This window comes from Melozone crissalis, unplaced genomic scaffold (assembly GCF_028551555.1).
Source record: "Melozone crissalis strain CALT ecotype California unplaced genomic scaffold, PUWL_Pcris_2 ptg000029l_1, whole genome shotgun sequence".
NCBI lineage: Eukaryota > Metazoa > Chordata > Aves > Passeriformes > Passerellidae > Melozone > Melozone crissalis.
Window position 1 is genome coordinate 882,442 of NW_026535807.1, and position 23,087 is coordinate 905,528.

At 52.6% G+C, this 23,087-nt stretch overlaps 1 protein-coding gene across 5 annotated transcripts in view; it reads right to left on the reverse strand.

The window, feature by feature from the left end:
• GRM7 (glutamate metabotropic receptor 7) overlaps window positions 1-23,087 on the reverse strand; it is a 168,912-nt gene that overhangs the window by 56,318 nt on the left and 89,507 nt on the right. For all 5 annotated transcript variants that reach the window (XM_054281306.1, XM_054281307.1, XM_054281305.1 and 2 more), the window contains exons 3-5: window positions 15,164-15,305; window positions 14,037-14,191; window positions 3,908-4,048 (exon numbers count right to left, since the gene is read on the reverse strand). In XM_054281306.1, coding sequence (XP_054137281.1) covers window positions 3,908-4,048; window positions 14,037-14,191; window positions 15,164-15,305 — 438 coding nt within the window. The remainder of the gene's footprint in view (window positions 1-3,907; window positions 4,049-14,036; window positions 14,192-15,163; window positions 15,306-23,087) is intronic.

Sequence of the window (23,087 nt, forward strand, 5' to 3'; positions counted from 1 at the left end):
GCGCTGCCCTGGGACACGGTGACACTCGGGGACAGAGGGACAGCGCTGCCCTGTGGGGCACACGGTGACACTCGGGGACAGAGGGACAGCGCTGCCCTGTGGGGCACACGGTGACACTCGGGGACAGAGGGACAGCGCTGCCCTGTGGGGCACACGGTGACACTCGGGGACAGAGGGACAGCGCTGCAGAGCCTGAAGGAGCTGCGCCTCCAGCCGGGACCGTGAAACGCTGGGCTGCAGCGTTATCGATTAAAACACAACCAAACCTCAGTCACTGCTACCAGAATCACCGGCTCTGCTCGCGAATCACTCTCCATAATCCAGGAAACAAATCCTGCCCGGGCCCGCCGCGGATGCCGAGCCCGGAGGGAGCCCCAGAGCCCGGAGGGAGATCCCGGAGCCGCTCCCAAGCCCGGCCCCGAGGCCCCGGAGCTCAAAGCAAGGCACAGCCGGTATTAAACCTGGTGCTTGTTCTGCTGCAAATCCCGGGCTCTAATTGAAATCAAAGCCAGATCAAGGGAAGGAAGAGTCGCTTCAGAGAAGCCACCGACGGGGCCGCGGAGAACTGAGGAACGCGCCGGCAATTAGCGGCTAATTAACGGGCAATTAACGGCACCTCGGGATGCTCCCGTCACCTTTCGCCTGAAAATGTCCCCTGGATCCCTGGCAGTGCCCAAGGCCAGGCTGGACAGGGCTCGGAGCACCTGGGGCAGTGGCAGGTGTCCCTGCCAAGGCACTGGGTGGGATTTAAGGTCCCTTCCAACCCAAACCATTCCAGGATTCCATGATGGTTGAGGCACCGAGTTTTACATCTCAGCTCCTCTAGAAACCCCGCAATCCTGCAAACAAGGGAGCAGAACAAGCGAGTTTCCAGCTGGTGAAGTTCCAGGCAGGATCCTTTTCATTATTCACTCCTCTCATTGATTACAGAACTTATCAGGGTTTCAAGCCCTGACAAGGAAAATGCTTTTAAGTGGCTTCAGCTCTGTAACCAAATGAGCAATGCAGCAGGAAGGGATGCCAGGGGAGGGGATCTGGCATTGAAATGCTGCACACAACCAGCACTGCTAAGCCACAGCAAGATCCAGAAGCACGGCTGGGCACACACACAGGAGGGCGAAAACCTGCAGCAGTGGAGAGATCTGGAGAGGAACCCAAGCAAAACACACCTGGAAAAACCCAGAGCAATGTAACGGTGTCCAAACATGAAAACAGTAAAGGTTTTTAAATCTCACTAGAATTTCCAAGAACAAGGATGCTTCCCTGTGCTGGAACAGCCCCTCAGCTGGGTATGAAACATCAGCTGTGCACAGTTACTCCAGATGTGGAGCCAAATGTAACTGCTCACCCCAAAATTATCTGAATTTACAGCTGGGAGTGTGCTGTCCTTCACCAAAACACAGCTTGAGGTGCCTCCTAAAGAGATTCTACTGCAATTATAAATTGAACCCAAATCTGAAGCAGCAAAGAGCCTGCAGAGCAAATATTATGATTATGAAATGTTGTGGACCAAATATTGTTCAGACTTCAAAAAAACCAGCAAATATCCAGATCAATAGGCCTGGCTGAAGAGTGCTCCCTCCAGTTTGTGTCACCCTGTTGCAATGAGCAGCAAATCAGGCCCAGAGTCCATTTTCAGGCCAGAATAAACCAAAGGTGATGGGCACAATTTTAATTCCAACTTCAACACTATTGTGGGGAATATTTCCCCCTCCAAGGCTGAGCTGAAGAAGTCAGGCAGAAGGTTTTACCCCAGGCTCCAGGAGCAGCTCCTGTGTGATGGGAGTACAGAAATTCAATTATTAATTACTCTGCAGGAGAAGGAAGCTCCCAAAAGGCACCGAGTTGCTCCAGATGGAAGCAGCAGGAGCAGCGCTGTGGGTGCCTCTGGGGAAGGGGCAGGAGAGACCCCCCAGCCCCTGTCTGGGCATCCTGGGGTCCCATGGAGGGAGGGCTGGAGAACCAGCCTAAAACATGGGGGCAGCAGGAAACCACGCGCCCCTCTGTGCTGCCAGAGCAAAACCATGGGAAGTAAAAACAAACCCCATCTGCACCAGTTCTGATCATTGAGAACTGCATTATTTCTGATCTTCTTTGAGAACTTCACCATTTCTGATCATTGAGAACTGCACCGTTTCTGCTCCTCATTGAGAACTGCACCATTTCTGATCATTGAGAACTGCACCATTTCTGTTTCTCTTTGAGAACTGCACCATTTCTGATCATCTCTGAGAACTGCACCATTTCTGATCAATGAGAATGGCACCGTTTCTGCTCCTCTCTGAGAACTGCACCATTTCTGCTCCTCTTTGAGATCTGCACCATTTCTGATCATTGAGAACTGCACCATTCCTGCTCCTCTTTGAGAGCTGCACCATTCCTGCTCCCCTTTGAGAAGAAGGTTCTTTTCTGTTGGTTTTTAGCCCGGGGATGTGCAGGAGCCCCACAGCAGCACGGTTTCCCTCAGCAGAGGAGCAGCTGGGACACTCGAGCACAGCGTGATTTCAGAACACACTTCTGTCCCACGGGTTTGCAGTGAGTACCTCGGGATGGCAGGAGAAGATGAAACACAAAGGCAGTGTGTTGACACGAGCATTTTTTGCCTCCAAAGGATGTATTTGAAGGGGATGAGAAGCAGTTTAACTCCCCCTTCCCACTCGAGGCTGGAGTGCTCCTCATCCTGATTCCTGAGAGACGGAGCAGGGGCCGGCTTCAGGCACATCCTGACAGCAGAACAGCTGCAACAAAGGCAGGGAAACAGCTCCAACCCAGAGTGCTGAGAACAGAGAGAAGAATCCCACTTGTTCCATCCTTTCAGACAGCAGCAGTGAGATGCAGGTTTGAGAGCTGCTGGTCTCCCTCCTTCATCTCGAGACGTGCCTGTTCCCAGCGCCTCTCCTTCAGCTGATCCCCCTGCTCTCATTGTTATCACCACACAACAGAGGGGACGTGTTAGGAGGAATAAATAGTATCTCTAGGACGATTTTTATGGCATATAATTCACACAGGCAGACATCAAAATCCCACTCCATCGGCGCTCGCGCGAGATGAGTTCAGAGCCTGCTTCAGCTCCTGAAGAATTAAACACATCTTCAAAGGGTCTGGCACAATGGTGCTGCTGAGAGCCTGGTGATAGTCATCATTAACAAGAGATTTAATTTAAAGATTGTGCCGGCTCACGGTATCAAGCAGGCAGCTCTCATGTGCACAAGGTGCAATTCGGCAGCTGGCAGAAACATCTCAGCGTTCATCCATCCCAGCAGCAGCACAGAGCCCTGCTGGGGACAGGGACAGCCCAGCCTGCACGGACACACAGGGCTCTGCCAATACCCCTCTGGAGCTCCGTGCCAGCACACCCTGCACACACGGCCCTGCACACACGGCCCTGCACACACGGCCCTGCACACACGGCCCTGCAGGCTCCTCCACATCAACTCCTGTGTGAGAACAGCTGGGAACAGCTCCAGAGCCCTCCTGGGGACAGGGACAGCCCAGCCTGCACACACTCACAGGGCCCTGCAGATGCCCTCCTGGTGCTCCCTGCCAGCACACCCTGCACACACAGCCCCCAATCATGGTATCCCAGAATGGTTTGGGTTGGAAGGGACCCTAAATCCCCCCCAGTGCCACCCCTGCCATGGCAGGGACACCTCCCACTGTCCCAGGTGCTCCAGCCCCAGTGTCCAGCCTGGCCTTGGGCACTGCCAGGGATCCAGGGGCAGCCCCAGCTGCTCTGGGCACCTGTGCCAGGGCTGCCCACCCTGCCAGGGGAAGAATTCCTTCCTAAATTGTTCCATCCTCCACCTAAAACAAACCACCCAACCCCTCCAGCTGCCCCTCACTCAAACCAAAGCCCTGCTGGTGGCCCGTTCCCAGGGCAGGAGGAGAGGAAGGATCCATTCCTTACCTGTGCATTTCCTGTCCGAATCCTCCTTCTTGGAGCCAGTGATGGTCAGCTTGCAGTTGAAGTTCTCCTCCCAGTACTCTGCAAACCACACGTTCCTCCTGTTGTTCTCCAGGGTGCGAGAGGTGAAGTAGGTGTCAAAGCCTGCAGGGGGAGAGGGCAGGGCTGGGGCCTGGCTGCTGTGCCCTGGGAGCCTGGCACACACACTGGGGCCTGGCTGCTGTGCCTGGCACACACACTGGGGCCTGGCTGCTGTGCCCTGGGAGCCTGGCACACACACTGGGGCCTGGCTGCTGTGCCTGGCACAGACCCTGGGGCCTGGCTGCTGTGCCCTGGGAGCCTGGCACACACACTGGGGCCTGGCTGCTGTGCCCTGGGAGCTGCAGCCTGGCACTGACCCTGCCCTGGTGCCTCAGCCCTGCTCCTGCCCCCCATTCCCTGCTGGTTCCCTGCTGTGCCCTCCCAGGGCCAGCGGTCCCTCTGGAGCTCTGTGCCAGCCCCACCAGGGCACACCTCACCTCTCACCTGTGCTGGGCTCACCTGGCTGTGGCTGCAGTGGGCAGAGCAGAGCTGTGCCTGCTCCCCAGGGCACCCCAGCCTGCAGCCCAGCACAACAGGAGCTTCTCCTTCACTAAGGGAGTTGTGGAGGAGCTCAAATACCCAAATCTGAAACAGGATGAGGCAGAGCAGGGGTGGGGAGGATTGAGAATGCTGCCTGTGCCCAGAGGAGCTCTGGAGTGAATGATCTGCCATCCTGCAGGTGCAGTCCCACTGCGGAGGGCATCTCACAGGATGTTTGGGCACTGCAGCTGCTCCGGCACTGCAGAGGAGAGTGCCAGGATGAGCTCTCACAGCCCCAGCCCCATCCAGGGCTCTGCAGTGAGGAAGGGCTGCAGATGCACCTCCCATGCACGGGGGAGCCTCCCTGGCCCTGCAGCCAAGGGTTTCCCTGCTGGGGAGAGCCACAGGGGCTGGCACAGCACAGGGTGGAGCTGAGACTCAGGAAACCCATCTGGCACGGGAAACGAGCACGGCAGCCCTTCCAGCAGGGCAAAAATAGCACAAAGGCAGCTGCTTGCAAACTGGAGAGGAGACGGGAACGGGGTCAACGCCTGTTCTCCCTGTGCCAGTGACCCAGCTCCAGGCTGCGCCCTGCCAGGGCTGAGGCTGCTGCTCTGAACGCTGCCCAGCCCCAGGGACAGCCCAGGCACCCCAAAGAGCAGCCAGGAACAAACAGCAGCACTGAGCCCTGCCAGAGACAGGCTGGAAGCTCACTCACACTGCACCTGCAGCCTCCCCAGACAATGCAGTTTGTTAAAGCCAAGGCAGGTCCCTCCTCCAGGAGAGGCAGCAGGAGGGTGTCAGAGCACAGCCCCAGCCTGAAGCAGCCCATGGGAAAGGCAAGGAAACCACAAATTGGGCTGGGAGAACCCTCAGGGCTGGGCTGCAGCTCTGTGAGTACCTGGGGGCACTCTGAGCTCCACACCACTGCCCAGCCCTGCAGTGGGGACTGCAGCTGGGGATGAAACCTTCTCACAGTTAAATGGACCAAAGTGCAGGAAAAGAGACCTGGGCTGGCAGAGACCCCAGCCCTCCCTGCTCTGCTTGTCCTGAGGCAGGGACCTCACCTGGGCCTGCCACAGATTGAGTGAATAATGGGTTAAAACTCCTGGGACACCTGCTGGAGATAACTGATAACAAATGAGTCATTTAGGAACATTTCTGTGCCAGCATTGCTTCTCTACCCAAACCTTTCTGTGATTCTGTGATTACCATTTAGAGGATTGAATTCCCTGAGGAGAATATTCAGAAAGCAGCCAGGTTTTATGGACACACAACCAAAACTGCTTCCTTCAAACCTGTGTAGTTTGGTTTTGCTCCTGATTAAAAGAGCATTTCAAAGGGGATATCCACTCCTGAGATGTACAATGTCCATATGGCAGGGAAAGAGCAGCAATAAACCCTCCCCACGTGCCAAACTCACTGACTTCTGGGGAAAGTGCTCTATAACTTAATAATGCAAAATCAATGAGTCCTGATAAAACTGTAATAGAATTCCATATGAATTACTCTGAACCTTTACAGATTTAATAACAAATAATAACATTCCCATTGATTGCTTTAATGATCCCTCTGCATTCACAGGCAGGAATATGGATCCCTATTAAAAAGGGAACATTTTTTACCATTCTCTCCTATTGACTGGGACAAGTGGGGGGGTGACAGTGGGAGGGTTCAGGGCTGGACAAAGCCCTGGACAAAGCCCTGGTCACTGCAGGCTCAGCCCTGTCCAGCCCCTCTCCTGCAGTGCACTCCATTCCTGGGAATGCTGCTCCTGGAGCCAAGGTCCTGGAGAACCCCCAGACCCTGCCCTCCTTCCCAGCCTGGGAACTGGGATCTGGGGTGGTTTGGGCTGGAAGGAGCCTAAATCCCACCCTAAATCCCAGCCAGGCCACCCTGCCATGGCAGGGACACCTTTCCCTGCCCAGGCTGCTCCAGCCCTGCCCTGGGACACTGCCAGGGGTGATTTTAGCAGCCAGGACTGTCCCCACACGTCCCACAGGGCTGTCCTGCAGGTCCACCTGTGCCAGTGGGAATCTCAAATGCTTCTCTCATTTCAGAGCCTTGTTTGGAACAAACCTGACCCAAAAACGCTCAGGTGAACAAGGCAAACGTTCTAACCACACACCTGGGGCTGTGCTTCACCTTTCTGACTGAAAACACACAGGGAGCTCACCCACACAGAGCTGAGCTGAGAGTGCTGGGCTCACCCACAGAGCTGACACTGCTGGGCCCAGGGGCTCTGGGGTTCCATGGCCCAACAAAACCCACTGAATGCTGAAAGGCAAGAGCAGCAATCATCACTTCCCAGCCCTGCTCGTGACCAGGCACTGCACTGCTGTGACAAGATTTAGTGATTCCCCAACGCTCCCCATATTTCATACTTTAGCAAATCACTTTTTCAGCAAATACCTCTAAGAGATATAAATAGTTCCTTTATGAGATTTTCCAAATTACAACGAATCTCTTATTACTTCAAATCACTGTGATTTGATTAAATCATCATTTTTACACGTAGAAAGACGATACTACCTAAAGGGTTCATTTATTTTCCCCCACGGGATAAATACGTACATGGACCACATTGTGATGAGACAGAGGGGAAAAGGGGGGAGCTGGAGGGGGGAAAGGGACAGGATCCCAAAGCCTGGGAGGAGCTGGGGACATCCAGGTGAGGGACAGGGACAGGATCCCAAAGCCCGGGCAGGTCCAGGTGAGGGACAGGATCCCAAAGCCTGAGTCCAGGTGAGGGACAGGGACAGCACCAGCAGGGATGCTCAGCAGAGCCAGGAAATAAACCCTGCTCGGCCACTGCACCAGCACACACCACAAACCATCCCCTCCACGTGTCACAAGGGGCGTCAGGGCCTCAGGGCTTATTTAATAAGGAAAATCATTAAGCCTAATTAAACCTCAAAATTATTGACCTGGTGCATTTGCCATGGGCCTCGAGTGCTCTCATTGGCAGCCCAGGTGAGAGCAAATCCAACACATTGACCCAATTTCACTGCAGCAGGGAGGGGAGCAGTTTGTGATATTTTTACTCCTCTATTTAGTCCCAAGGATGTCCACACTACTGACAGCCAGTTATTTACCCACACAGTAAATCATCACCTGCTATAATTATTGATGCCAAATGAGCTGAAAGCAGCTACTCAAACACTTTTCCAATTTCCCTAGCATTTAACCCAAGGCAGTGTCATTTACTGGCATTACATCTGGGATAAAAGCGTTAGGTGGGGAATGACAGCATCAATTTTAGGACACAAGTCTCTCTGCAGATTTTCTGCTGCTGCCCAGCCACACACTGTGAGGTGGTGTTAAGACAGTCTACAGATATTGCTTTAACCTTCTTGCTCGGTAAAAAGGCCATAAGAGAAATGATTTCATTAACTTCCATCACGCCATGAAAGTGCTTTGCAGCTGTTTTCTTTTGCAATAATTGCAGATTGTGACTGTGCAAAGGGGTATTTCAGGTAGTGCCACATCTGACTTTAATGTCCATGACATAAATCAGGTACAGAGGGAGTTCCACTCAGGGCAGACCTGGGATTTTGGGCTGTTCTGATGGGGAAATAAATAGATAGATAGATAGATAGATAGATAGATAGACAGACAGACATAGATAGGTAGGTACATAGGTAGATGATAGATAGATTAGATAAATGGATAGACAGATTACAGGGAGATACAGGGAGATAGAGGGAGATACGTAGGTAGGTAGGCAGATAGATAAATAGATAGATGATAGATGGATAGGTAAATTAGACAGACAGACAGACAGATTTTGGCTGTGCCCTCATTCCCACGGTACAAAAGGACCCAGCTGAGGTGAGATCTCAGCCATTGCTGGGTGGGCAGCCCTGGCAGGGAAAGGCTCACACACCAGGCTGTTGTTACTCATTATTCTGCATCCCGCACCCTCAGGCACCTCTCACTCCCTGGGAGCTCCCCTGTGCACAACACCAGCAGCACAAGCCCTGGGTTTGTCTCTCCATTTCCATTCCCAGGCAGCTCCAGCAACACCTCCTGGAGCAGAACCCTGCCAGGAATTCTTCCTTTCCAGCTGCCCACTTGCTGGAAACGGGCAATTTGTTTTGCCAGGACCTTTATCCGTGAAAAACCCCTTTTCCTCACAGCTGAAGATGAGCTGAAAGCTGTTGAGCAAATACCAGAGCAGCTGGGGCTGCCCTGGACCCCTGGCAGTGCCCAAGGCCAGGCTGGATATCAACCTGGGACAGTGGGAGGTGTCCCTGCCATGGCAGGGTGGCGCTGGGTGGGATTTGGGGTCCCTCCCAACCCACTGGATGTTCCTTCCCATCGGTTTCCCAAGTTCCAGCTCCCCAGCCTTTCAGCAGCAGCTGCTCCACAGATGGCCTGTTCCATTTTAATAATGCAGAGCAGCAAAAGCTGAGATGCAGGAGGTCAAAATGCAGAACATGAGAGCGCTTTTCCCCCTGCTCAGCAGCCACTGACAAAATGCTCGAGCCTCTCCTTAAAAGCAGCTAAACTGCAGTCACTCACTGCATAATTCAAACCAGGGTGAAAATACAGAGATCCCGCTCTGCTGGGATGCAGAGACTGCAGCAGCTCCTGGGGACACTCAACAGGTTAAAATTGTAATAAATATTTATAATAAAACAAAAGTGCAAGGGGCTGCTCTGCCCAGCCTGGCTGCACTGAACCTCCAGAGTTAAACTCATAATAAAGAGTTATAATAAAATGGGAAGGGACCCTAAATCCCACCCAGTGCCACCCCTGCCATGGCAGGGACACCTCCCACTGTCCCAGGTGCTCCAGCCCCAGTGTCCAGCCTGGCCTTGGGCACTGCCAGGGATCCAGGGGCAGCCCCAGCTGTGCCAGGAACAATTCCTCATTCCCAAAATCCCATCTGAACCTCCCCTCCTCACTCCGTTGTCCAGTCCCCCCTGCTCCTGTAGAAAATCCCTCCCCAGCCCTCCTGCAAGCCCCTTCAGGTCAGGATCTCTGAGATCTCCCCAGAGCTTTCTCTTCCCTCTGAGCAACCTCAACTCACTGAAAACAGAACCAAACCCCTCAAGTTGCAAGATAATTTGTATTCCCCTCTCTTCACACCAACACATTAACCAAATACATTATTTCCATAATGAGGAGATGAACATCTGTGTGGCTTCCCAAAATTTCAAGTGGCAATACTCGAGACAAGTATTCCCTCTTTGGGACTGATACATCAGCATTTCAAATGACTGCCACAACTAAAAATATCATTGAAATTCCAGGGAGGTCAGAGACAGTTCAGGTGTGGTTTGGATTTCAGGTTTTTTAGGTAAAGCAAACCAATTGGATCCCATGAAATTAAATCACTGCAGTGTTGGACTGAATCATTTGTGCTTGGGTAAGTGAGGTGCTCAGAGCAAGCTTTGCAATGGTGGCAAAGACAAACACCTGGAGCAGGGCTGTGTCCCTGAGAGCTGCTGTGACAGAGCCCAGAGCTCTGGGTCAGGGCCCCATGGCAGCAGAGCAGCCCCAGCTCTGGGGGCTTCACCTCCTCCTGCCTTTGGGACAGTAAACCTGCCCAAATCCCTCAAAACCAATTCATCCCATTGGATCTGGGATATTCTCCTTTGGAAATTCACGCTCTGGGAAGCAGTAGCTAAACAGAGAAGCAGGAAACCAAAGGTGGAAAGGAGGATGAGAAGGATTTCTGCTTCACATCTGGGCTCCATCCTCTGTGACCCAGCGAGGGGACTGAGGGCTCCTGGCACAGGGGGGCACTGGGGGCACCCAGAGGACACAAACTGGAAAGGAAATCATCACTGAACACTCAGGGAGGTGGCACTGGAGAGGAAATGAGCACTGAAAGCCCAGGGAGGTGGCACTGTGGCACCAGCCCGGTGTCACCCCTGCCCAGCCACAGAGGAGCTGGGCTGTTCCTGTGCCATGCAGGTGCCAAGGGCACTGTGGCACCACACCACGGGCCCTGATTAGGCCTCATCATTATTCACAGGCAATTCCAGCATCCTCCCCAGCACAGCCCCTGCAGCCACATCCTTCCAGCCCAGCTCCTCTCCCAGCACGTGGCTCACGCCCCAGGGACACAGAAAGAGCTGCAGAACAACAGAGGGCTGGAAAGGAGCCTGCACCAGGCTGCAAACAAACAGAAGGAATGGAAAGGGAAGTTTTTACAAGTATTATTATGCAATAAACTCTGGCCTCCTGCTCCCATGAGGAGAGGCAGGAAGGGCTGAGGGCAGCACATCATTCCCAGGGAATATTCCAGGGAAAAATGAACCCTGAGCTCCTTCCTCTGGCACTCAGGGGCTGTGAGGGTAAAACACTTCAGAGCCATAAACAAGGAGAGAATTTCATTCTCAGTTTTGCTTAAGTCACCGCTCTTTCATTGCTTTTTCCAAGTTCATACTGCCCAAATAAAAAAGGAGCAAAGCAGCTCTTGGTGGAAATGAAAACAAAATGGGATTCACATCTCTTTGGAAGACAAACAACAGAGAATTCCTGGGACAGTTTTGTTGGCTTGCAGTTTTTAATTTTTAAATATACAGGCTCATCCCTGTCCTGGATCTGAGCTATCCCTCAGCCTGCTTGCCCAGAGCTTCCCAAACTCCAGCCCCATCCCCAGGCTCTGGAATGAACCTTTAATGTGAAATCCCTCTGAATCCCAGCGCTCAGTTACAGCAGCTCTGAGCTCAGACAGCAAAGACTGCTTTTCTCCACATCAGCTAAGCTTTTGCCAGACTTTGTAAATAATTCAGCTCAAATCTCTGTCCTACCCTCTATCCAGCTGCTCCCCTCTCCCAGGGGCTGCAGTCCATGCAGCCAGAGCACACTCACTGCTGAGGGAGGGCAGGGGGAGCCTGGCTGGGGAACACAGGAGGGGAAAACAGGAGAGGGAAACAGGAGAGGGAAACAGGAGAGGGAAACAGAGCTCTGCAGGGCTCGGTGCAGCCCTGCTGGGACTGCCCAGCCCCACAAAATCCCTGCCCAGCCCCACAAAACCCCTGCCCAGCCAAGGGCAGGGCCAGAGAGGGGGAAAGGTGAGCACATCCCTCCCAGATGAGATGAAAACAATTGCTGGGACTCAGGGTGAGGCTTGGGGATCTGTTGTCACCTTATTGCAGGGTTCCATGCTGTTGTCTCCTTATCACAAGAGTTCCACACCTTCCTGGTGTTTCTTGTAGGCAGCTCCTCAGAGCTCTGACTCTCTCCTTCACACAGCACCCAACTGACTCCAGTTCCCTTCTCAACACCACCCCACTCTTTTATGGCATCTTCTTCTCAATGGGTGCAGTTGTGCCCTGTTAAAGTCAGGCCTGCTCCTGATCTTTGATAACTGCCCCAGCTGCAGCTCCTTAGGGGTGAGATTACTTTCCTCACTATCTTTATTTTCTTATATTCTGTCCCCCTACAGGAATCTCCTCTGGGGTGAGGAGGAACCAGCTCAGAACACCAAGGAGCAGGGCCCAGCATCAGAGAATCATCCTGCTGCCACAGCTGCTCTGTGAACTATCAAACAAATAAATATATAAATGAATACAATCTCCTCTTTCTCCTCTGAAAGCCTCTCAAGCCTCTCAGGTTCCCTGTACCTGGCTGGGCTGGCTCTGGAGCTGCTCCCCACCTGATTCCTCTTTCATGTGCACTCCTCTGGCTCACTGTCTACTGCAATTATGCAAATAAAATGCAACTTCATCCTTTCAGCATAATTACATCAAACACAATCAGGCTATATTAAGACTGACTTAAGATGAATGAATTCAGTTCATCTAATGATTTCCTAAATCCCCCCCGTGGGACCGTGGCAAAGGAAATTCTGTCCCAAGAGTGACATCAAGTACCAAGACAAATAACTGTGGATCTGGGGCCTGATCCTACAAATACCAAACACTTGGGGCCCCTCTGGAGTGACAGGCAAGCAGGAGCACCAGCTGGAACCTGCATGCAGAGCTGTAAAAGCACAGCACACCTGCACGTCACACCTGGATTTTGGCTTGAACTCACTGCTGGGGGTGGAGAACAATTTAAAAATGCTTTTTTTTCTGCGCAGCGAGTGTTTGAGTTCATGAGCTGTGTGAGGTCCCGTGGCCAAATGAAACTCAAAGGCCAGAAAGGGAACCAGAACAGCCTCCAGCAGCCTGGGCTGAGGAAAGCAGCGACCCAGAGGGCTCAGGGCCTCCCTGGGCATGGGGACACCAAAGCCTGGGGGTTCCTGACACATCCCCTGGCTGCTCTCCTGGGGATGGACAGAAATGGGACCAGCCTGAAAGGGGAACGTGGGAGCTGAGCTGCTGCAGCAGCGCTGGGGTGAGCTCTGAGCACCCCCAGGCCCTGGCAGCAGGAGCAGATGGCACATGCAGATGGCATTGGGGACAGCTGGCTGGGGCGGGCAGGAGCCCCCTGCCCAGCCCAGGGACCCCTCACCCTGCCCAGGGACACCTCAATGTGCCCAGCACAGCTCCCATCCTCACAGGGACCCCTCACCCTGCCCAGCCCTTCTGGAACGCACAGACCCCACAGGTGTGTCTGAAGGACACCTCGGGCACACACACACCTTTGCAGGCAAACTGCACTTTAGGCACCACAGCAATCCCCAGCCCACGTGCAAAATGCACCCAGGCACTTCCCCACCCAACCAGGAGATATTTGCAGGCTCCATAAATATTTTTGCAGGCTCCATAAACACAATTTTTTTGCAGGTACACCAAATACACTGATATTCATACCTGCAATTTAACTGACTTTGTACACCTGAACTCTCCCACTCTGCCATCCTCACTCACTGCCTCCAAAACCCCCTCGTGCTCCCCATCAGGGGTTTAATGCGTAACATAAAAGGAAAATATTTTAAAACAAAGAAACGTGGGAAGTTTTTGTTTCTGTGTACTGTTGACAGAATTTTTGGTTCTGTGTCAGAAACCCTCAGGGATGAATACAGACAGTGGGAAAAGCTTATTAAAATATCCTGCTTTTCAGAAACAAACCACTTCATTGTCTGTCAACTTTCTGTATTTACGGAGAAATAACATCCAAGAGTGCCTCGGGGGGCTAAAAAATGTAAAAGAATGAAGCAGATGATCTACCTGAGAGGAATAACTGATGAGCAGGGAGAGCAGGCGCAGGAAAAATGCAAATATTTGGTTTTCCAGGGAGTAGAGCCACCAGAACCCATTTTAATGTGGGCAGCGTGTTGGAGGACTGGGCCAGCAGAGCAGTTGGGTTTCTCAGTGCCTCCCCTGGAAATAACTTTTCCTCCAGAGAACACAGACCCTGACCAACCTCGCCCAGAGGAAGCCATGTGGATGCTGAAGCATCTTTAGCACAGCAGGATTAACAAACTGAAGTGAGATCAGACTACAAACACTGGGGAGCACAAGGGAAGCTGAGAAAGAAAGGGGTTCAGCAAAACCAGCTTCCCAAAATTCACCATACACACACATCTGTACGGGTGTGGCTATTTCTGAAGCACACAGCAATATGGATAAATATAGTGCTTGATCTGAAATAAAAGTTAAACTGAGTTTAAACAGAAACCACTGATGGAAGAATGAAGTTTTAATCAGCACGAAAGGTCTCTTACCCTCGATGGTGGCTCTCTTGGGCAGGATGGTGATGGCTCCCTCGGCCACGTCCTCCTGCTGCAGCAGCGGGCTCACCTTGGAGCCCCAGGTGTCGGAGCCCACCCACAGGAAATGGCCCACCTGGTCTGCCCTCTTGGCTGCTGCCAGGATCTGCCTGCGGAGAGAGCGGGGTTGGCACCGGGGGCACTGACAGGGGGGCTGCTACAGGAACGGGGGGTTGGCATCGGGGGCACTGGCACGGGGCTGCTCCAGGGAATGGGGTGGCACTGACAGGGGCTGCTGCAGGGAACGGGGGGGTGGCACCAGGGGCACTGCCATGGGGGATGCTCCAGGAATGGGGGTGGCACTGGCACAGGGGGTCCCACTGGCACAGGGGCTGCCCCCTTGGCCTCAGGGGTCTCCTCCAGCCTGACCGGGCTGTGATGAGGAGGAGCAGCACATTCCTGACCCCAGCAGAGCTCAGGGCTTTGGGACACTCGGTATCACCAGGGCTCTGATCCCAGGGAAGGATGGGACTGGGTGATCTCCAAAGGTCCTTCCCAACCCAAACCATCCCATGATCCATTCTCTTGAAATTCACCCAATATCCCACAACTGAATTATTGATTCTACTGAAACTTAGAGCTTTCCCATTGACTTTACTGAAACTTTTCCCAATATTCTTTTTGTCTCGTTTTGTGGGACCAGGCCTCTCAGCAACTGATGATTCCACCACAATTTTAAGCCAATTTCAAATTCTGGACCCAGAATACGCAAGCGAATAATGAAATATAAAACATTCTTTGTGTTATTTTATGAGCCCATTCCATGTGGTTTAACCTTGAGCATCCAAGTCACTTTATCACTATTAACTTTCATTTGCCATAAACCAGGCTGAATTAATGAATTCCACCGAGTAGAACGAGCCTGGAGAGGGGGGGCGTGTTTGCAATTCCTCTGAGAGGAAAGGTCAGCTCTGCCACCCAGCAGGAGCTTGGAAAAGCTCCAGGAAAAGCTCCCAGGTCCTGGTTCCCATTCCCAGCTCCCCATATCTCACGTGCCAGCAGTGCCTGGTGCTGTCCCCCATTCCCAGCTCCCCAGATCTGATGCGATTCCCAGCACAGACCTTTCCCTGGCCCAGGCTCACCTGATGTCCTCGTCGTGGGCGAAGATGACGATGGCCCTGGCGTTGGGCGTCTCCAGCAGCTGCCGGATGATGCGGTCGAAGTCGATGCTCTTGTCCTTGCGCTCCTGGGGGATCTTCAGGGACTGGGCGATGCAGAGCCCACCTGTGCCAGGGGCAGAGCACAAAGGGATGCTCAGGGGGGGACAGGAGATGCCACAGAGCCCACAGAGCCCAAAGGGAGCCTGGGAGGGAGGGACTCCCCCAGGAATCACTGCCCTTCCAGCACCCAGGGCCAGATCCAGAGGGATCCGTGCAATTCCTGCTCTGATCCAGAGCAATTCCTGCTCTGACAGCACTGCCTGACCTGGGGGGGTCAGGGGTTACACAGACTGTGCCCAACCCACTGCAGAACGGCCAGACAAGCAAAGAAATGGGCAGTGGAAGGACGAAAAGGAATTAAAACAGGAGACAACAGCAAGCTGAACGAGCCTGAACTGATGAATAAACCCCAAAACAATGGGCTGAGAGGCAGAAGGTGCTGGCAGTGTACTGGGCAGGTTTATCTCACTGAAGGGCTGAGATTCTTTTTGATTTTGCAGCTTGAGGGCTACTGGGGGAAAATGCTTCCACTGCAATCACTTACATGGAACAGGAACAGCCAAAGCTGAGATATTGGCAAAGCCCACACTGTGCAGGAAAACCCCTGTTCCTTCAAGGGCCCACCCCCAAACAGATGGACAGACACAAACTGCGAAACCTCAAAGTCTGTGAGAGAGACTTCTCATAAACACCCAGAGAACACAGCAAAGAGCATCAGCACAGCCACGGGTACCCTCAGCCAGACCAAAAATGCCCACTTTTAGCACAACTACTGTACTACAGCTGTCCAGTTTGTTTTAGAAAAAAAAGAATTTAAAAAAATCCCATCTCCCATCTCCACTGACATTCTGGTTGTTGCTGGCAGATGAAAACGCAACTTTTGCCTTAATTATTTTGTTTCTCAGCAGTAATCGCTTTCATCTTTTACAGCATCTTTGATACCAACCTGCTCACCACAGCGCACAGAGCGTTAATTAATAACGTATCAGAGCTCTTAATAAAAACCAGCAGTGGGGATGAGTTAATTAAAAGGCAGCAGGACAAGGGGGAGATTCACAGACAGGCTTTAAAACCCAGCTTTAAAAGTCCTGTAATTGAAGCACTGGAGAAGGAGTTGGAGGGTGAAGGACCCAGAGGAGGAGGAGGAGGCTCAAGACCCGGCACATCCTCCTCATCCCAGGGCAAAGCAGACCCAGAGAGAAGCAGGGAAAAGCAAACTGCTGCTTGGGAATGTGAAACCCAGCTCCTGAGCCCCTCACAAGGCAGGCCAGCCTTGTTTTCCCTGGTTTTTGAGAGAGGAGCTGAGCTGCAGCTGCCTGAAGGCAAAGGAGCTCTGCTGGGCCAGCTGCTCCAAAGGCTCACTGGAACAGAACCATTGTTCCATGGGGAGGAGGGAAACAGTGAACAGGAAAGGCTGGAAGAGAATAAAGGAGAATAAAAACCCCCAAGTTTTTCTCTGACTCACATAAAACATTTGTTTTGCAATTATCACAACCTGGACTTTCTGCAACCTTTCTTTTCCCCTTTAAAAGCAAACACCGCTGAGCTTTAAAAATAAACTCCATTTTAAATGGAGACTGAAAGTCTCCGTGCCAGCGAGTTCAGAACCTGACCAGTTTTACACGCTCTGCTTTCCCCAGTCAGAATGAACCCAAGGGCACGAGCAGTGCTGTCCAGCTCTCCCAAATTGTCCCACTTGGCAGGGATCTCACAGTGTGAGCTCTCCCAAAAGGAGCAGATGCCATGGGGCCCTGCTGGCCTTGGCACCACCCCTGCTCAGGGGAATTTGGGATAAATGGCAAACACCAGTGTGCCCTGTGTCACCCCTTGGCAAGCAGGGTGCCCGGGCAATTGGGTGCCTGCTGTCCAAAAGGCACAGGGGAGTAAGTTCAGCTTCCATATCCTCATCCTACATTCCAGCACAACAGGAAACACATGCACAGCTACTGAGAGTGTCAGCTTAATTCACAGCACTTCCAAGGGAAAAACCCCCGAGGGAATTAGGTGGGAAAAACATGAAAGCTGCAAATTCAGGATCTTGTCACAGGATCCCTGCAGTGATTCATTACCCCTGGTGGCCGGGAGAAGTGACAAATGCTCCAGGCTGCACAAAGTGCCTGGCAAGGGACGAGAGCCTGGGAGCCAGAGACACCCCAGGAGCAAGCTGGGGTGTCCGACACATCCAGAGCAGCTGGGGCTGCCCCTGGGGGTGTGCCAGGCCAGCCTGGACAGGGCTGGGAGCAGCCTGGGGCAGTGGGAGCTGTCCCACCATGGCAGGAAGTGGGACAACCCAACCCAAACCGTTAGGGATGGGATTTGTGGGTCCCACACCATGAACCCACCAACACTCAGGCTGCTGGGATAAAGGGTCCATGCTCGGGGCCATCCCCACCAATCCCTGCCCAGAGTGAGATCCATGGCCTGAGCCCTTTGGGGATGCCAGTGCTGTGTCAGAGCCTGGCACAGAGATCAGGGGGCAGCCAGGACCCAAACCAGCAGGGAGCACAGGGGCTGTGGGGACACAGCAGAGCCTGAGCCCTGCCCTGGCTGCCCCTGTCACCAGCCAGGGTCTGTGCACAAATCCCAAACAGGACAGGGCTGCTGGGAACTGCTTGGAGCTGTTGGATTTTCCAGCATCAGCCTCATTCCATGGGTATGGCAATGGGAAGATGCCACCAGCTCACATCCCAGGCAGCAGACACAGAACTCAATGTCACAACTCACTTTATAAGGTTTTTGCCCAATCCCACAAAGCAAAAGCCCAGTGACAGTATTTATATCTGTGTAGTATATATTCTGTATTGACAGTAGTTCTATCCAAGCACTATAAGCACAGGTACCTTTGGTTAAACAATGCTTGCTTACTTCAAACACAACACCTGCTTGTAAGCCTTAAAACACAATGCACACAGCTCCATTATTAAGCTTAGAACTTCCTAATATCACACTAGATAAACTTTTCTGTAGCTTAGAGAGTTATTCTAGACAAGCATTAATACACAGACCATTGTTCCATTTGTCCTTGCTTTTCTACTTTTTAAATAATTTTACTGCTTAGCTCTACTCACAGTTCTGCTCTCTCTGAGGCCTGCCTGTTGTAGCTTTCCCAAAACCCTCTGATTTTGTAGATTCCCACAGCTCCCGCCAGCCCTGAGCTGTGCCCTGGCCGGCAGAGCCCCAGGCTCTCTGCAGACACCCAGCAGCTCAGGTTTGGGATCCCAGGGGCAGCCCCGGTTTGGGGGTCCCAGGGGCAGCCCCGGTTTGGGGGTCCCAGGGGCAGCTCGGGTTTGGGGGTCCCAGGGGCAGCCCCGGTTTGGGGGTCCCAGGGGCAGCCCCGGTTTGGGGGTCCCAGGGCTAACAGTCAGTGCAGTGCTGCTCCAGTATCCATGGATACCCACAGCTGGCTGCTGTTTGGGCTCTGGCTGCTGTTTGGGCTCTGTACAACACTCACCACATTATTCTGCTGCCCTGAATGCTGCACGAGCTGTTTTCCTTATCGCCACTTAATTGGATTATCAGGTAGCAAAAGAGACAATTGAGCACTTTTTCAGCTGATTTATCTGCAGAGATCCCCTTTTGGGGGGAATCGCTTTTGGCAGCGCTGAAAACATCACGTCACAAAGCTATGTTGGTGCTGATGATTATTAAAAGGAACTCTCAATTAATTTGATTAATTTGTTCCTTTAAAATTAGCAGCTGCCAGGAGCTGCCTCCGGGGTGTTTATCAGAGCTCTGGGAACAACAGGAAAGCCCCTGGCACAGCTCCTCACTGCAACCAGCACAGGAACCAGCCCAAAATGGAGATTTTATACCCCCCAAAATGGAGATTTTAACCCCCAAAATGGAGATTTTATACCCCCCAAAATGGAGATTTAAAAACCATGCTGTGTTGGGAGGGATGAGAAGAGCTCAGGTTAAGTACAGATGGTACTAAGACTCTGTGAAGTAAATAAAAATTAAAACAATGAAAACGAAAAGTCTCCAAGTGCAGGAGAGCTCTGATCCCTCACAGACCCTGCCAGGTGGCCCCAGGATGCTCCAACAGGCAGGACACCCCCATACAAGGGGAAATAAATCAGTCAAACACTTTAACTGGAGTTTGGGGGAGCCAAAGGAGGGGAATTCACTGGGAAAACTGAAATAAACCCCAAAGGCACACAGGAGGCTTTTCCCATTTCATTGTACATTTTCTGTCCCACTGCTGGTTCTGGCATTTCCTGCCATTCCCTGCATATCCAATTTATGAGCTGCAGTGGATTTGACTTGTAAACCTCCTGGATTCTGCAGGTGAGAAACCAGTGACAGTAACGCTGAAAACAGAGTTTAAAGAAGTCAGGATCCTCCCCTTGGGAAAACATGGGCAGCACAACTGAGGAGAGCTCCCTGACAAAGCAGAATCACATCCCAAAGAGCCAGAACGACAAAATATCATTTCACAGTCCTGAGATGCAGCTGGGGCTGCCCCAAACTCCTCAGCAGGGATGGGGTTGTTCAAACACCTGACACAAACCCACCCAACCCTCCAAAGGCAAAGGATGGAAATCCTGACACACTGAGCAGCATCCACAGCATGGCAAACCCACCAAAGCCTCCAGAGCCAAGGATGGAAATCCTGACACACTGAGCAGCGTGGTGAGTTTGCCATTTACAGCACCCCAAAGCAATCCCAGTCTGTGGGAATGAGCTGAGGGACAGAAAAGCTCCTGCCACTCCAGAAATGGCAATAAATTGATTTTATAAATTGATTTTATAGATTGATGCCCCGCGGTGAAAGCAGAGCATGGCAGGCTCAGAGGGAGCTGGGAGGGGCTGGTTCATTCTGCTGCCCCCCAAACCCAGAGCTCTGGGAAATGGAACAGCCTGGGCATGGAGCACCACCCTGCCGGGGAAATAATGCATGGAGAGGCCAAATCAGCTCACAACGTGCAGGAGCCTCAAGGAACAGGAGCTCCAAGTTAAAACAGGGCTGGCAGAGAGATCAGAAACGGCAGCTCTGTCCTAAACCAGAGTCGTGATGAGCTCTGCATTGGCTGCTTGCTCCTTCCTAGAACCATGAATTCCTGCTCCCCAGGAACGCTCACCCCCCTGCCAAGAGCCACCAAGTCCTTGCTTGTGGCACTAAAAGAAGTTCACAACTGCCCAGATCTGCAGATGGGCTCGGCTTTAAATTACATCTCCATAGCATGGTAATTCAATTGTAAAAATGGAAAGTGCACCAATAATAAAATTACATTAACACATGGAATGACAACAATTTATCCAAGGAAAAAGATCCCCGTGGATACCCAACAGCTTTAACTTAGAAACTTTCTGCACATGAAGAAGCTACTGAATCACTCGGAAATTTCATTTTCACTAATCTTGTTTATTGTTTCATTTTTTCCCATTAGCCCTCATCACAACCCAACAACAGAACACCTAAACTAATATGGAAGACTAATATTTCTAGCATGTTATTCATTAATGCTTAATTCCATTGTGTCAGACCTTTGCTGCATATTTAATGACATTCCTGGTGTGTTTTATCACCTCAAAATTGTCCTTTATTATGGCAGTTAAACTCCAGTAATATACAAAAAATTAAGACTCTCCTTGGGAACACTAAATTAAATCACAAGAGCGGTGTAAGATGACTTTGAGAGATGTAGGAAAGCTCTGTCTGTGAGGCAGAGGGGAAGGAGAAGGAGCTGCCTGTGCCTGGGAGCCTCGGGTGGGAACAGGCTCAGCTGCAGGAGGGATTTAGGAGCTTTTGGCCTCCTAGAATCTGCTGCAAAGGTGCATTGGAGCCACAGAGTGCAGCCAGGCAGGAAAAAGCAATGGAAAATAGAACAGTAAAATGCCTTTTGTTGGTGAGCTCTGTGCCAGGAGTGATCCCAGGACTGGCCCGGGCAGAGCCCTGCTCAGGAGAGCTCTGGGATCCCCCTGAGAACGGAATGCGACCCCTTGGAAGGAGATGGGAGTGCAGGGAGCCAAGAACAAACCCCTCAATGGATGAACCATTTTTCCCCGTTCTGTCTGAAGGCCCAGGACAGGGAGCTCCTGAGCTGCACACCTGTATTTATGTGTGAGCCCTGCCCTTCTCTGCTTCCAACAACCAGGAGCAAAGAGAGAGCCCAGTTCAGACACGGGAGCTGCTGGGGATCAGGGAATGCTGGGCATCAGGAGAATCAGGAGATGTCGGGGTTCAGGAAAATCAGAAGATGTTGGGGATCAAGATCAGGAGCTGCTGGGGATCAGAAGCTCCTCAGTGCTGGGCTGCTCCTGCAGGATATTTGTCCCCCCTCCAGCAGTAAGGATGCCACCTCTGGATGATGAACCCTTCCAGCCTGTGAGCACAGGGTGGTCCCTCACGATGGAGCTTTCCTAGCTCCAGGTTGGAGCGCTCCCAGCTCCCCAGTCCCTTTCTTCCCAGGGAGGGAACGTGGCATTTCAGCTGCTCCCAGGTAATGGCTCTGCTGTGGCTGCTGGTGTCAGGGCAGGCAGAGGCTTGTCACCTCTTCAGAGAGTGACAAATGCACAGAGCAGCCAGGGCCCTGTGAGACAGCTCCGTGGGCGGGCAGCGAGCAGAAGCATCTTTGATAGACAATTTTGGAAGGAAGCACGTTTCCTCGTTTCTCCACCCAGGAAGAGAGCAGCACTGACAGCGTGACAAAACTCCTCCAGGAGCCCAGAGCCGGGCTCACAAAGGTCTGCAATGGATCAGGGACAGGGAACGAGGCCACAGAGTGAAGGTCCAGATGGGGCTGAGAGCTGCAGCCCAGAGGACATTGCTGTACCAGCCCATCCCTGCAGGGATCCCTGCAGTACCAGACCAGGTTTGGGGGGTCCCTCCTGGGTTTTGGGTCACTCCTCCCTTGCTGCAGCACATTTCCCTCCAGACTCACACCCAGGATCACTGCTGGGAGCTCCCACAGTGATCTCTGTTCCTCTGGGAGCCCAAATGGGCTCATTCAGCACAGCTGGGAATGCTGGAACAGGCTCTGTCCCCAGCCCTCACACAGGGAAATGGGAAATGGAAACGGAGCTCTGTAACTCCTTGGGCTTTGCTAGTCCTTCTCATAATCCCCATCTCCTTCACACTGGAGTAATGTTCTTAATGTACTCGCTGAGCCTTAATGGCCCTCTCTCAAACGAGCACTAAAAATGCAATATAGCTCAATAAAAGCACTCCTGCAGCCTGGCACAGCCCAGCCCAGCCCTGAGCCTCTCCATCCCATGGAGCTCTGCCACAGAGGCTGGGAAAGGAGACGGGAGCAAGCTGTGGGAAGGCAGGGCAGGAGCGACCCCAGCAGTGCCTTACCTGATGGAAAATCTCCTGTGGGATCCCAGCAGGCACCAGCACCCACCTGGGACTCACCTGGGCACAGGGACCTGGCAGGCTCAGAGCAGCCTGGCACAGTGAAGGGGTCCCTGCCATGGCACTGGGGGGCTCACAGCAGCCTGGCACAGTGAAGGGGTCCCTGCCATGGCACTGGGGGGCTCTGGGGTGTCTCCCACTCCCTGTTCACATGCTCAATTCTCCCCCAGCAGAGATGGAATGTGGATATTCCTGAGTGACCCAGCACAGAGCCCTTCTCTGACTGCCTTCCAGAGAGCCTTTTCAATGGACAGCCCACCACAGACAGGGATTGTGTCCATTGGGGCTGGACTCGAGGGGCCTGTGAGTTACCAGCCAATATCCAGAGTGCCCAGAGAGTTTAACCTGAGCAGGGACTGCTGCAGGAACCATCCCTCCAGGGAACCCCTCAGTGCCCTAAAAGCTCCCCAAACCCCCATCAGCCTTTAAAGCCTCCATTTCCCTGGTGCTGCAGCCCTGATTGCATGAACTGGGCACCCAGACCTGGGA